This window comes from Saccopteryx leptura, chromosome 2, assembly GCF_036850995.1.
Source record: "Saccopteryx leptura isolate mSacLep1 chromosome 2, mSacLep1_pri_phased_curated, whole genome shotgun sequence".
NCBI lineage: Eukaryota > Metazoa > Chordata > Mammalia > Chiroptera > Emballonuridae > Saccopteryx > Saccopteryx leptura.
In genome coordinates, this window is record NC_089504.1 from 231980716 (window position 1) to 231993613 (window position 12898).

General features: G+C 59.4%; 1 protein-coding gene across 1 annotated transcript; it reads right to left on the reverse strand.

Annotated features, from left to right (window-relative positions):
* Nucleotides 1-85: 85 nt before the first annotated feature.
* Nucleotides 86-10290, reverse strand: CABP7 (calcium binding protein 7). Its single transcript, XM_066370511.1, has 5 exons — nt 9789-10290; nt 2894-3037; nt 2047-2159; nt 1598-1751; nt 86-1369 (listed from the first exon to the last, which is right to left on the reverse strand). The coding sequence occupies exons 1-5, from the start codon at nt 9895-9897 to the stop codon at nt 1242-1244; spliced, it is 648 nt and encodes a 215-aa protein (XP_066226608.1). The 5' UTR covers nt 9898-10290; the 3' UTR covers nt 86-1241.
* Nucleotides 10291-12898: the final 2608 nt, after the last annotated feature.

Consider the following 12898-nt stretch of genomic DNA (forward strand, 5'->3'; position numbering starts at 1 on the left):
TGGCCCCTGGCCCCTGGTCAGAGGATGGGCAGGACTGGAGTGATATGAGGTCTTCTCCATGGTGGCGGTGCTTGCTGCCTTTCTCCCTTGGGGTCGGAAGATGGTGGCCAGTGTGGCTGTGACCATCACCCATTTGAGAAGTGGCTCCAGATCTGGGGAGAGGAGCTTGAGGACTCGGTCTGCCATTCCCAGTCCCCACATCTGCCCACGCTGAGCTGGTGGCTGAGTGTGAGCTGGCCCAGCCTGGGCAGGGCTGGAAGCTGGGTCTCCAGCTTAGTGGATGTAAAGAAAGGGGGGATCCAGGAATAGGCCTGGGGCTTGCAAGAGTGGCCTGGCTGAGTCTCCTGGCATGGACACGAGCCCCGCCAAGGCTTTGCCCAGGAGGAGCCCCTGGCCGGGGGAAGACCACACAGGCTGCTCTGGTGATGTGGAGCCCCCAGGCCCATCTGCTTCCTTCCTCAACTAGACTCGAGTTCTAAACTCTGTGCTGAGGTGGTGGTGGGCAGTGCGGCCCTCAGGCCACTGGGCCTCTGGTGGCGGACTACAGGGCCACATCAGTGCCCCATCCTCCATGAGCTTCTGCCCTTCCTGAAATTCTATTGACGGGGGAACCAAGGTCAAATCTAGGGGCCCTTTGAGCCTTGGGGTCTCATCTGTGAAATGGCTTGGTTCTCTGACCCCAGTAGGTGGGGTGGGGGGGAGCTGGGTTTGATTCTAAAGAGGATCAGAGGACAGGACCCAGCAGAAGGCCAGGGGCCTACTCAGTTGATACCAGAGTAGGGCCCAGGAGACCTTGGCCTCACCACCGCCACCCATCTCCCATCCCACCTCCACCACCTTGCCATGCCCCAAACCTCAGGGACCTGGGTTGGGCTAGATGTGGGGCCCTGGGCACAGGGTTCCCCTTCCTGCCTAAGGGACCATGGCAGCTACTGGGCTCTCATTAATTTCCCAGGAGCTCCTGGACAGCGGGAAGAGTTAGTGCTACATACAGGCCAGGGTGGGCACGGGCAGGTTACAGGTGGGGTTGGGGGCCATCCTCAGAGCCACCACCAGGCCTTCCATAGCTAGGCCATGGCTCCATGCAAGGTGGATAGGGTGGGGGTCGCTGGATGTCTAGGCCCTGAAGTACACGCAGTGGCGGCAGCCCAGGGAGCGGCTGAAGGAGAGGACTGCAGGCGGTGGTGGGTGTGGAGGGACCCCGTGCACCACGTTCGCCAGACGAGGTACCCAGGAGGTGCCTATTTCATGCCGCTGCGCAGCACCTGGTTGGCTGCGATGAGCATGACGCTAATGATGAAGGCGATGGCGAAGGCGCAGATCAGACTCTTGCGCACGCATGTCTGGCGGATCTGCTGGTTGGAGCAGGCTGTTGCCACCAGCCAGGGAGCACCAGAGAGAGACAGAGGGGGACAGTGAGGCAATGGAATCAGGAGCCATGTGCACTTCACATGGGCTTGTCCCATGGGGCACATAGGGACAAGAGGCTTGGGCAGGCAAGGAGGCCCCAGCCCCCCTTTGTAAATCCCTGGTTCCTCCCCTGCTTAAGCAGTTGGCCCACCCAGGAAGGGGGGAGTCCCAGGGGTCAGTCACTCACTCTCCACATCTACAGGACACTCCTCAGCTGTGCCCAGGTGGCTCTCCTCCTCCGTCATGATAATGTTCTCAATGTCCTTCATGGACAGGTGCTCACAGAAGGTGTCGTAGAGCAGCCGCTTCAGCTCGTCCACAGTCAGCTTCTGCATGTCGCACTTGGGTGGAGGAGACAATGCTCTGGCCACCACTACCACCAGTCCCCACCCAGCCCCTGCAGCCACACAAGCCAGAGACAGGCCTCCAGATTCTAAGTCCTTGCTCCATTTCTCAAGTCCTTGGCCGACACAAACCTCCCCCAGGGAGCCCATGACCCTCTGGGAGAAAAGACGTCCAATGGACCAAAGACTAGAGTGGTCATCCTCCCTTTACAGAGTAGCCCTGGCCATTCACTGGTCCCAATACAGCCCTCCATAGTGTGCACAGCCCTGGGTCCCATGAGTCATGGCATACCTTCCAGAAGACGGTGTCAAAGTCAGTGCCATGGAACCTCTCTGGGATCCCTGAGGTGGAAAGCTTGGGTCCCAGGAGGGTCACAAACTCCTCAAAGTCCACTTGGCCATCACCTAGAGTGGGTGCAGGTCCAATTAGTGGGATCAGCCTGCAACTGTCTGACCTCGGACAAGTCCCCTCCTTCTCTAAGCCTTGTCAATTTTAGGGGCACCTAATATGCATCAGGCTCTGGGCTGATGCTGAAGCCAAGTGTGATGACAAGGTAGAGTGCAGCAGGTGGGCCCCGAGCACGCGGGAAATCCTCACATTTCACTCAGAACTCCATGACTCCCCAGGACCCTGCTGCTGTCCCAGGGCGGGTGTGAAGCCTGACATTCCCCCACCACACACACGAAACAAAGCTCAGAAGAGGGGGACAACCTGCTCAGGCTACCAGCTGCTCTCTAGGAGGAGAGGGGGAGGCACAAAGGGATGAGGAACAGACCGGGCATTACTGGTCCTTACAGGTTTTTCCATAATAAAATGCCAGGTGGCAAATACAATTAAGTTATTTTTTTATTTTGAATGACAAGATGTGGGAGTATTTAGTATATCCTTCATTCTACTTTTGTGTACTTTAAAATTTTCTCGGAATACAGACCAAGATGAGTCAAGTATGATGTCAGCGTGTGGCCGAGGCTGGCACATTTTGGCGACGGTCCTCCACATTCTCCAGGCTGAGAAATGGGGCCAGACCTGGCTGTGAACTGCCATGGGCTTGAGGGAGGCTGGTAGGAGTCCCCAGTGGCTCAGGCCCCAGCCCTAGTGCCCCAGGTGAATGGTGAAGAAACAGACGGACAGTGCTCACCATCCATGTCCAGTCGCTGGATGATAACTTCCAGCTCTACCTCATTGGGCATGTAGCCCAGGGAGCGCATGGCTGTGCCCAGTTCCTGCTTGGAGATGAAGCCATTGCCGTCTCGGTCAAACACTTTGAAGGCCTCTCGGATCTCTGTTGGGGGGGGGGGGGAGGAAGCAGAGCAGGTTGGTACTTCACTCCTATTCCTGACACCCCACTTCCCAAACCACTAGGATCTCCAAACCTGCAGTCTGAGCCCAGCATTGAGAATCCACCAGAACCTGCAGGTCTGGTCAGAGACAGCTGGCAGGTGGCCCAGGAGTCCGCAATAGCGCTCCCTGCTTCTGGGAGTCAGGGCAGAGCAAGTAGCACTGGCGTACCCAGGCCCTCGGCAGTGATGAGACAGTCCCTAAGGTCTCAGTCTCAGAGTTCCAGGCTCCCACAGCCTCTTCCAGCACACAACAACCCCACATGGCAGGAATCATGGGTCCCAGTGTGCAGGGAAGGAAGCCCGGCCTGCCCACCCCACACTCCTAGCCCCTCTCCCTCCCCCCAGCTCAGCTCGTTAACACTGGCCAGCACTTTTAATGGCAGCCACGTGAGGCAGCGGTGCTGGGCTAATGGGCTGACAGCTTAACGCAGGCCGCCTGGAGAGCCTGAGGTTTGTGGGGAAGGGAGGCCAAATAGAGGGGCCCCAGCAGTCCCGGGCCAGTACAGATGTGGGGGTCACTCCCTCCACTCCATTATACAGAGTGGGCCTGAGGACCTGGGTGACTCGGGAGCAGTGAAGCGTGCTGGGAGCCTTGGAATAAGCAACCCAGTGAGTGACCTTGGGTGAGCCTCAGACTTACAGTAAAGTGGGTGGTAATGATGTCAGGACAACAAGAGTTTTACCAAAGACATCCAGGAACTGTTGAGAGTCCCCTAACCTCTCCTAGCTCTACCTCTGTTTCTGTTTCTCTGCCTGCTGTCCCTTCATTGCTACTCAGCCCAAGAAGGGTCCTAAAGAGCAATTTCCTCTGGGGGCAAGTGAATCTCAATCGGCTCACACTCTCTTTGCTCCAACTCCGTGGGGTCTCCTTGTTCAGTTCACCTGACAGTTTGCTTAAGCTCTTTCCCTGGGTGGGACTTGAGCAGGCAGAGGTGACCTCAGGAGTGTGTGTGTGGTGTGCATGCGTGCACACACTTGAAGTAGACAGACGAGATGCTCTCATGCTGCGGACCTGGAAAATGAGGCCCAGAGAGGCTAGGTGGACAGCCCAGGGTCACTGTGGGGTTGGGGCTATTTCTGGTACGGGCAGTAGTTAGCCTGGCCTGGGCTTGACCTTCAGGTCTGTGAACCCCTGAAACAGACCTGTGGGATCCTGCACCTTGGGGTCATTCCCTGATCCCGCTGGTCCCACTATAGCCCAAAGAAGGTGGCCGTGTGTCCCAGGCTACATAGCATGGTGGCTTGGACCAAGGCCCCAAACTTCATCAGGTTGAAGTTGACATGCAGGCCAAGACAGAAACAGTGAGCCTCACCTGAGCTGCACCCAGATCCTCTGACTCTGACGGGCCCTTGCCCATCCCGGGAGAACATGCAGGAGAGCAGCTGGGACGGGAGAGCTGGGCAAGGCCCAGGGGGCTTTGTAAACCCTGGGCTCTGGGGACTTTCGGCCAACTTCCACCTGAAGGTTTTCCTGAGCCACCGAGGGAGTAGTGAGTTCCCCATCCCCAGAGGTGTGTAAGCAGAGGCCTAACAGTTATGAAGGCTGCTGAGGGGCTCCCAGTCACCTGGAAGTCTGCTAGAGATGAAGGTACTGGCCATGTAACCAGGCATACCCTCTGTCCCCAGCTCTGCATACACACATTTAGGTCTGGCTGGCACTGCTGGCTTCCTGATTCAGCCACACGCCCTGCCCACCTCAGGTGTCCTGAACTTCATCCCTAGGTGCCCTTTCAGTCCTGTGGGCACCAGAGTTGCTCCAGATCTAGGCCTCTGAACATGCAGCTCCTTTTGCCTGGAATGCTCTTTCCTTACCATGGCTCCCAGCATGGATACATCACCTTCCCGGTGTCCTCCCTGCCTCAAGGCTGCCTCTGGCCCTCCTATGGGTTCCCAAAGATCCCACTCTTCACCCATCCTTGCACTGACCACACTGAATTGTAAGCTAAAAGTGCCAACCATGGTCTTGTTCACAGCTGTGTCCCATTATCGAAAACCATGCCTATCATTCAAGCATAAACATTTACTGGATAAATGGTTAACTGATTTGAGGAACCCACCCACCTGAAGCACACAGAGGAAGAGCTGAGCAGGAGCTCTCGTACCTCTTCGTGTGACGTCATCACTCAGATTCAGGGTGAGATGGCAAAACCCTGAACCCCCAGGGGTGCAGGCCCCTCCCCTACAGTGAGCTGGGGTCCGGGCCATCCCTCCCACCCTGGCAGGGGCAGGAGTGGCTCCCAGAGCCCAAGGCTGCTTCAGTTGGAGGCCCTGACCCTCCTCCTGGAAGCCCTGAAGAAATGCCCTGAGCTGGACGGGAGACAGGGGAGGTCAGGTGAATCCTAGATATGTGGGCAGGCACCAGGCCTGGAGGCACAGCCCATGGGCCCTACAGCCCTTTCTCAGACAGGACTAACCTAAGACCACGAGGGAAAGCCAAAGACTGCCACCTCCATGTCCATGTGTCCTGTCCTTTCCGTCACCCTCCCTGGCATGACCAGCTTAGATCTCAGGTTTGCGCCTGTACCTCTGTCCATGCTGAGAGCCCTGACCCAGCCCCAGCTGACTCCTGAGGCCGAGTTCAGAGACCACCTCAGCCAGGGAGTCAGCTCCAAGTCCCCCAGACTCAGGTTGAAATTCCAGCTCTGCTACATCCTGGCTAAGTGACCTTGGCTGGTGTTTGCTCACCTGTATAATGGGGCTGGGGGAATGACTAAATATGAAAATCAAGTGTGTAAGTGCTTGACGGTGCTGGATTTGGCTCAGAACAGACACTATAAATCAGAACATCACAGACAGCAGAGCCAGAAGGAAAGGGCGGACCGTGAAGCTCTGGACACCAGACCGCCCTTCCTATTGGCTGGTGCTGCGACCTGGGAGCCTGGACTTGGAGTCTAGCTCTGCCGCTCAGCAGCTGATTGACCTGGGCAAGGCAGTTCCCTCTCTGAGCCTCAAGTGCTTCATCTGTGAAATGGGAATGACTCTTGCACCATCATTGAGGCCTGGGCCTGCTGGGGCTCCCTGCCATCAGTACATCCTATCTGGGTGCATTTCCCCGAAAGCCTCGCTCTGTTCTTGCTGCATGAGGCCGGAGGAAGCCTGCTGTGCTCCATCTTGGCATGGAGGCACCTGGCCCAAGAAAAGGCTGGCAGGGCCTCTAGGTTTCCAGGCCCATACTGTCCCCCCACCTACTGCCTCCAGCCTGACATCCTCAGTCCCCTCCCTTGAGCCTGTGGAGCTGTGTCAGGGCCTTAGTCCCCAACAGGCTCTAAAGGATGCCAGCACTTTGTGAGGGACCCGGAGTCCCGGCCAGGGCAGGGGGGTGAATGGGCTGGAGGTCATTGCAGGGGCGGGGCAGTGTCTGTCCTCTGCAGGAACTGGCACTCTCTGAGACACTGGTCAGGCTCCTCACCACTCTGGCCTCCCTGAGTTTCTGGCCTGTGCAGAGGCAGCCACTGGATTTGTGGGGAAAGAGGGGCAGAGTGGGACTCCCCTGACCCCATTCCCTGAAGACCCCTATTTGGCCACTCTCAATTCAGGCTCCACTGTCCCACTGAGCAGACCAAGTGCCAGCCTCAGAACTCTGCCCTGGTGGCTGCCTGTTTCCTTCCTCCTTCTCTGGCCGGAGAGGACAGGACTGCGGCTGGCACTTCCCACCCTCAGGTACTCATGTCCGCTGATGCCACTGGGGCCAGGCTCAGCGTTCCTGCAGGCCTGGGGTCTCTGCTGTTGGGGAGGAGGCAGGGGAAATCTGGGAGAGCCTCTCACGGGGGCAGGTGGTCCCAGGACAGCTCTGCTAGCCACATCTGCCAACTGCCTGCCAACTGCCTGCCATCAATGGCTCCCCAGGCACAGGAGTGCAGGTGCCTCTGCCAGACAGACCTTCAAGGCCCCTTCCCCAAGCCCTTCCCCCACCCTGCCTTTCCGGCCAGGCCCCCTGAAGACCCTGCATCCTTGACTCTTAAGACTTCGCCTATCCCTCTCCACTCCCTCCGCACTCTTATACCTGCACTGGCCTTCCTTAATGCTGCATCTGTCCGGCCCACCATGCAGCAGGCCGCACACTGAGCACTTCCGTCACATCGTCTGTCACCAGCAGCCCTGGGGAGGGGCAATGCCAACCCTCTCTTACAGATGTAGAAACCGAGTCAAGAGAAGCAAATGATTGCCTGAGGCACTCCAGGAAATGAAGGAGCAGAGACTCGAACCCAGTGCTGCCTGGCTGGAAAGCCCTCATCTGAACCGTGAGCTCTCCATCTCCCTTCCTGGTCCTCCTCCTCCCATACTAACCACCCCCTGGATTTCTGCGGCAGGCACGTACTGTCTGCAGCATTTCATCCCAAGCTGCCAGGCTCCCTCTTCTCAGCACGTGTGGCTCCCCCACTGACAGGCATCCTCCCCAGAAAAGGGTCTGGGTGTTACCCAGACTGCCCTGGGGCAGAAGCCCTAATGGGTCACTGGGGAGGTGGAGGGGACAGAGGGGAAATCTGTGCCAGGACTGGTCACCCTGTCCACACAGCCCTGGCATTCAAGGACCACTGGGGCCTGCAGAGACTTGGTCTAGAAGGAGGGCATTCAGGATGTCTGCAGCCAAGAAAAAGGGGTCAGTCATGGAGGACTTCTTGCCTTCATCTGTCGCTGCCCATGGGTCGGGAGATGGGCTAAGGCCACATAGGCATCTGCTTGCTCCACGATCCCCACCTGCCTACCCCAGGGAGAGCCTTGTCCTTCAGATGCCCCCTGTGCCAGGTCCTTCTGCTCCTCAGGGCCCAGGAGAAGAGGACAAAAGAAGCAGGGAGTGCGTTTGGTGTGGCTGGTGACTAACGCTGCTGGGCTCCTGCCAGTGTGCCCGCCGGGCAGCCCAAGGGGAGGCTGCGGCCTCCTTGCCCCTGCACTGCCTGCCCTGTGCCCCGCTCACCCCTGCGTCTTGGGCTTCTCTCAGTTTTTCCTCCTCCTTGGGATCTTCATTTCAGGGCTAGGAGATTGGGAGAAGTGAAACCCAGTGAGGCCCGAAGCAGAGCTGCCAGAGTCATGGCAGGGTGCTGGGGGCAAGGGAGGGAACGAGGCGGAAGTGCCTGGGGTATGGGGGGAAAATGTTAACCCCTACCTCAGTGGCCAGGAGGAAGGAATGGAGGAGAGCCTACAGAAGGGGGTCCTGGCAGGAGGAGACAACAGTAGGGACACCTACTTCTCTGCCCTCTCGCCTACATCATTCCCCCTCCTTGTCCCAGGCCCTGGAGGAGGCTCTGGTTCCTGGGCTTCAGCCCAGACAGGACAGAAATTTGGGTTTTGGGGTTCAAGGCCAGAGACTCAGCAGCAGCACCCATCTATCTGTCCTGCCACATCAGATACCAGACCCCATTTCCATGGCTTTCCTGGCCTATGGGAGCTTTTGGGGGACTTAGTGAGGAGCAGGTGGCTCATAACCTGTGTTGCACTTGAGGAAAGGTGAACTGCCTGCTCCCTCTTGATTTTCCCCTAAAGCCAGTCTGACTCCCCCAAGATCTGCCCCTTCCAGGGCTTGGGGATAAGGGAGGACCTCTCTCCATGCCTTCCCCTACGCTCCCACCATCAACCCTGACTGCGCTGGTGTCTCAGCGGCAATATTCCCCCCCCCCCCCCCCCCCCCCCCCCGCCCCTCCGCGCTGATGAGCCCCAGATCTCAGAGACACTTTGGACCCAAGATACCAAAAAGAGGCCCAGCCTCTGGGTGATCTCAGCCCCTCCCCCAACATCAGACAAGATCCCAGGGGACCAGGCCTCCCATCAGCCCAGAGCCCCTCTACCCCCACTCAGCCCCATATAGGGCCCCAGGAGGTGGGGGGGGGGGAGGAAGCCTGAGCATCTGCCCCATCCCGGTAGGGAAAGAGCTCCCAGGCCCCAGGGGTCTCACTGCTCCCCAGAATCCTTCATCCAGGGACCACAGCCCCTGCCCTCTGCTCCTATCTCGCCTAGACGACTGCCTGAGTCCCCACTCATGTCCAAAGGAGAGGGAATGGGGGGTGGGGTGGGAGGACAGGTTTGGGTCTCTGCCTCTCTGCTTTTCCTTTTCTAGGCTTCGTTATCACGACCAAGCCGCTGAATCTGGCCACTTGTTGTCGCCACCACCTCCCCGGCCGCCTTCCCGGAGCTCTGGGCCGGGGGTCTCTGCACCGCTGTGCAGAAGAAGCTAAGGCCGCAGGAGGGGCTGGGGGGCGGCCCCGCAGTCGACAAGCAGGGCAGTCGCCCTCTCCCCTTCTCCAGCTGCCGGAGCAGATTGGATTTTAAAAGCTACACGAGTGGAATGTCAATGCGAGCGCAGAGCCGCGGGCTGGCGCGGCGGAGGGTGTCAGGACGCGGGTGCTCCGGCTGGGCCGGCGCGGGGGCGCAGCTCCGACCCCTACCCCAACCTGTCGCGTTGTCGCACCGTCACCGCGGACTGCGCGGCCCCGTGACCCCGCTGCGGGACCCAGCAAGTTTCCGCAGCGCTGGAGACCGCGCGGGCAAGGGATGGGCCGCCCCTTCGCCTTGGCGACCCCCACCGCGGCGCCCAGGAGTGCGAGCTGATCCGGCCTCCATGCGCAGCTGCTCGCTGGAGCGCCCACCTGGCAGCAGGCACCTGCGGACAGCCCCGCGACCCCTGCGCCCCTAGCCCGCGCTTCACCTGGGCGCACAGGTAGGAGGGCCAGCGGGCGGGGGTCCCGGCGGGGTACTCACCCTCCAGCTCATCCTCAGGGATGTCCACGGGGCGCTGCTCCGACAGCAGGTTGGGCACGGTGTAGATGCCCCGGTACATCAACGCCGCCGTCACCGGGTGGAACGGCATTTTGGAGGCTCCGCACCCGCCCGCCCGCCGCAAACTTTGAGGTCGGGGCTCATGGGCCAGCGGCGGCCCGGGGGGCGGCTGGAGCGGGCGGGGCGCGCAGCTCTGGAAAGCGGCCCGGCGGCGCCAACAGCGACTAGGCGAGTGGCACCCGTCCGGGGGCCTAGCGCCCCCGCGCCCCAGGCCGCGGGTCCATGCCGCCCCCTCCCTCGTCGGGCTCCCTGCCGGGGCCCCGCAGGGGTGGCGGGGGCGGCTCCGCTCGGGCCTCTCCGCTCGGGCTGCCGCGTCCGCTCCTCGGTGCCCCACGCGCTCCGCGCTGCTCGCCTCCCGCTCGTCCGCTGGCCCGCGCGGCCGCCCGGCCCGCCGCTCCGGCTCTCGCCGCCTCCCGGGCTCGCTCGCTCGCTTGTTCTGTGCCGGGCTGGCTGCGCTCCCGCCTCCCCCGCCCGCCGCCCGCCCGCCCCCTCCGCGCTCCCCGCCCCTTCCCGCCGCTGGCCCCTGCGGGGCCGCCCCAGGCCCGCTGGGGGTTTCTGCTCCCCTTACCCCGGGTCCCCTTTTCCCCGCGGAGGATCACTCGCCCCCCACCCCCAAAAGGACCGAGATGGGGTGGGGCCCTTTCTTCCTGCTCCTTGGCCCGCCTCAAACCCCTCAAAGCGAGTTCAGGAAACTGAGGACCAGAGACCTGGCAACGAGGTTAGGCCGGCCCCAGGCGTCGGGATACTCGAGGAGAATCACGCAATATTGGTGCCAGGAGAGGCTCCAGCGAGGGGAAACTGAGGCTGAGAAAGAAGGGCATAGATCAAGGTCACGAAGCAGGGGTGGGGAGCAGGCAGAAGCTTGTCTGGGCCTGGAGCAGGTTCCCCTGCCCTGTGACTGAGACCTCCTAGCTGACCTTTCCCCTCCGTCCCTCTCAGTAGAACCTCAGTCCTAGCTTCTTCCCAAGCCCCTGCCCCTCAGCCTGCAGAGCGTCTGTCTCATGGCCCAGCAGCCACTGAGGGACAGAGAGGTGGCTGGGTGTCTGCAGGGACTGGTGTGAGACCCTGTCAGTTCACATGGCTGCAGGTTAAACCTAATATGTGTGTAGGGCTCACCCAGACCCCAGAGCATGTGTGGACATTGGGGTGAGGGAGCAAGTGTTCATGGGAACAGCGTGTGTGTGCATATATCTGTTATCCATGAGGGTGTATACAAGTGTTTGCAAATCCACATGCAGATGGATCATGGGTCAGGAGTGTTTGGACACCTGTTTGTGCCAAGGTTGTAAGCTGGCAGGGGAGGGGAGAGCAGGAGCTAGTTGGCAGAAGCCTGGTTAGGTGGGGGGACAGGGTGCAGACCTTGGGCTGAGAGTGGCACAGGCATGTGTGCACAAACAGATATGAGTGCATATTTATGTGGGAGAGGATGACCCTCTGACTTTGCTGTGGCCCCAGCTATGGACACTGCCCTTGGAGGCCCCAGCGGAACCACCTTCCTGCCCCCTTTGGTCCAATCAGCCAATGGCCCCAGTAGGAGAGCAGATTGCCACAGCCCTGCCTGACCCTGCCCTTCCCAAGCTGATTACATTTTTCTGCTTATTTCTGTTTTTGTCGCTGATTAATCACAGCCCAGTCTTGGGGCCTGGGGAGAAGGGGCTCAGGGAGAGATGCCAGCCCTGGTTGAGCTGGGATGCCTTCCTTGGCTCAGGGGTCCTGATTTAGGGTGCCTGATTCTCTGGCACAGCTCTGGAGGAGGTTTCCAGCAGTACCTGGGAACCTGCAGAGGAGTCAGAAAGGACCCCAGCCTCTGGGCTAGTCAGGTACCCATTAGCACCTGTGCCTGGGGGTCTGAGAGGCCCCAGGAAAGCCCGCACCTGAAGCCCTCTTCATCCACCTGTCACCTTGCCTGACGTTCCACCTTTGGAGCTGAGTGCTTTGAGCTTCCTCGGGTCTCCTGATGGAGCAGAGGAGTGGGGACATAAGAGTTTGGACCTCAGAGCTGGGGGTACCTGAGGACCTTGCATCTACTACCTCTGTGCTATGCGAACTTAGTAGCCTCCCTTCACCTCCTGGGGCCTTGATTTCCCCCTTGTGAAGTGAGGGTGGCAATGCTACCTCCCGGGTGGTGGTGAGTATGAAGTGATGTGACATATGAGAGGTGCCTGGCAGTGCCTCACTGCACCTCTTGGGAATTTCCTATTAGCATGAAAATTCCCCCGAGAAATATGAATTAGTAATAATTATAGCTGCCACATATTGATTGAGAGTGTGAGCCCCAGCAGCACGCTCCCACGGCGTTTCCTGAGTGGCCAGACCACACCAGCCCAGGCTGGTCTGTTCTAAATCAGGACCCCTGAGCCAATGGAGTGTGGGCTGGATGGAGCCTGTTGAGGGGCTGGTGGGAAACCCAGCTCCCCGTGACTCCCCGAGAGGCTGCTGCAGAGTATGTTAGTACCCGCCTAAGGGAAGGGCACCTCCTGCTGTGTCCTCTGCTGCTCCCAGCCTTGCTGCCCAGGTGGAGATTTTTTTTCCTTTTTAATTTTTATTTATTGATTTAAGAGAGAGAGAGAAACATCAATTTGTTGTTCCAATTATGTATGCATTCATTGGTTGATTTTTGTATGTGCCTTGATCAGGGATTGAACCCATAATCTTGGAGTATTAGGACAGTGCTCTAACCAAATGAGCTACCCAGCCAGGACCGAGAATTTTCAAAGCATGGTGCAGAAACAGCCCCTGAGAGAAACCAAACAAAAATCAAGTGGGTGGGTCTACCTCACATGGGCAGGCTCGGCAGGTCTGACACTGGCCCTCCTCCAGACCTCAGCCTTAGTCTGTGCTCAAGGGGTCAGGCTGTCTGCCTTGTGACAAGACTGCTTTCTGAGGAAGGCCCCACCAGGCCAAAGGGACAGGACTTGCTGGGGAGGATAGCCCCAAGGCTATCCCCAAGTGCACCCCGCTGCTTGGGCATCCCTGAAAACCCAGTCCCCTGGTGACCCAGCCAGTCCCTGTCCTCTCTCCTGGTTCAAAGC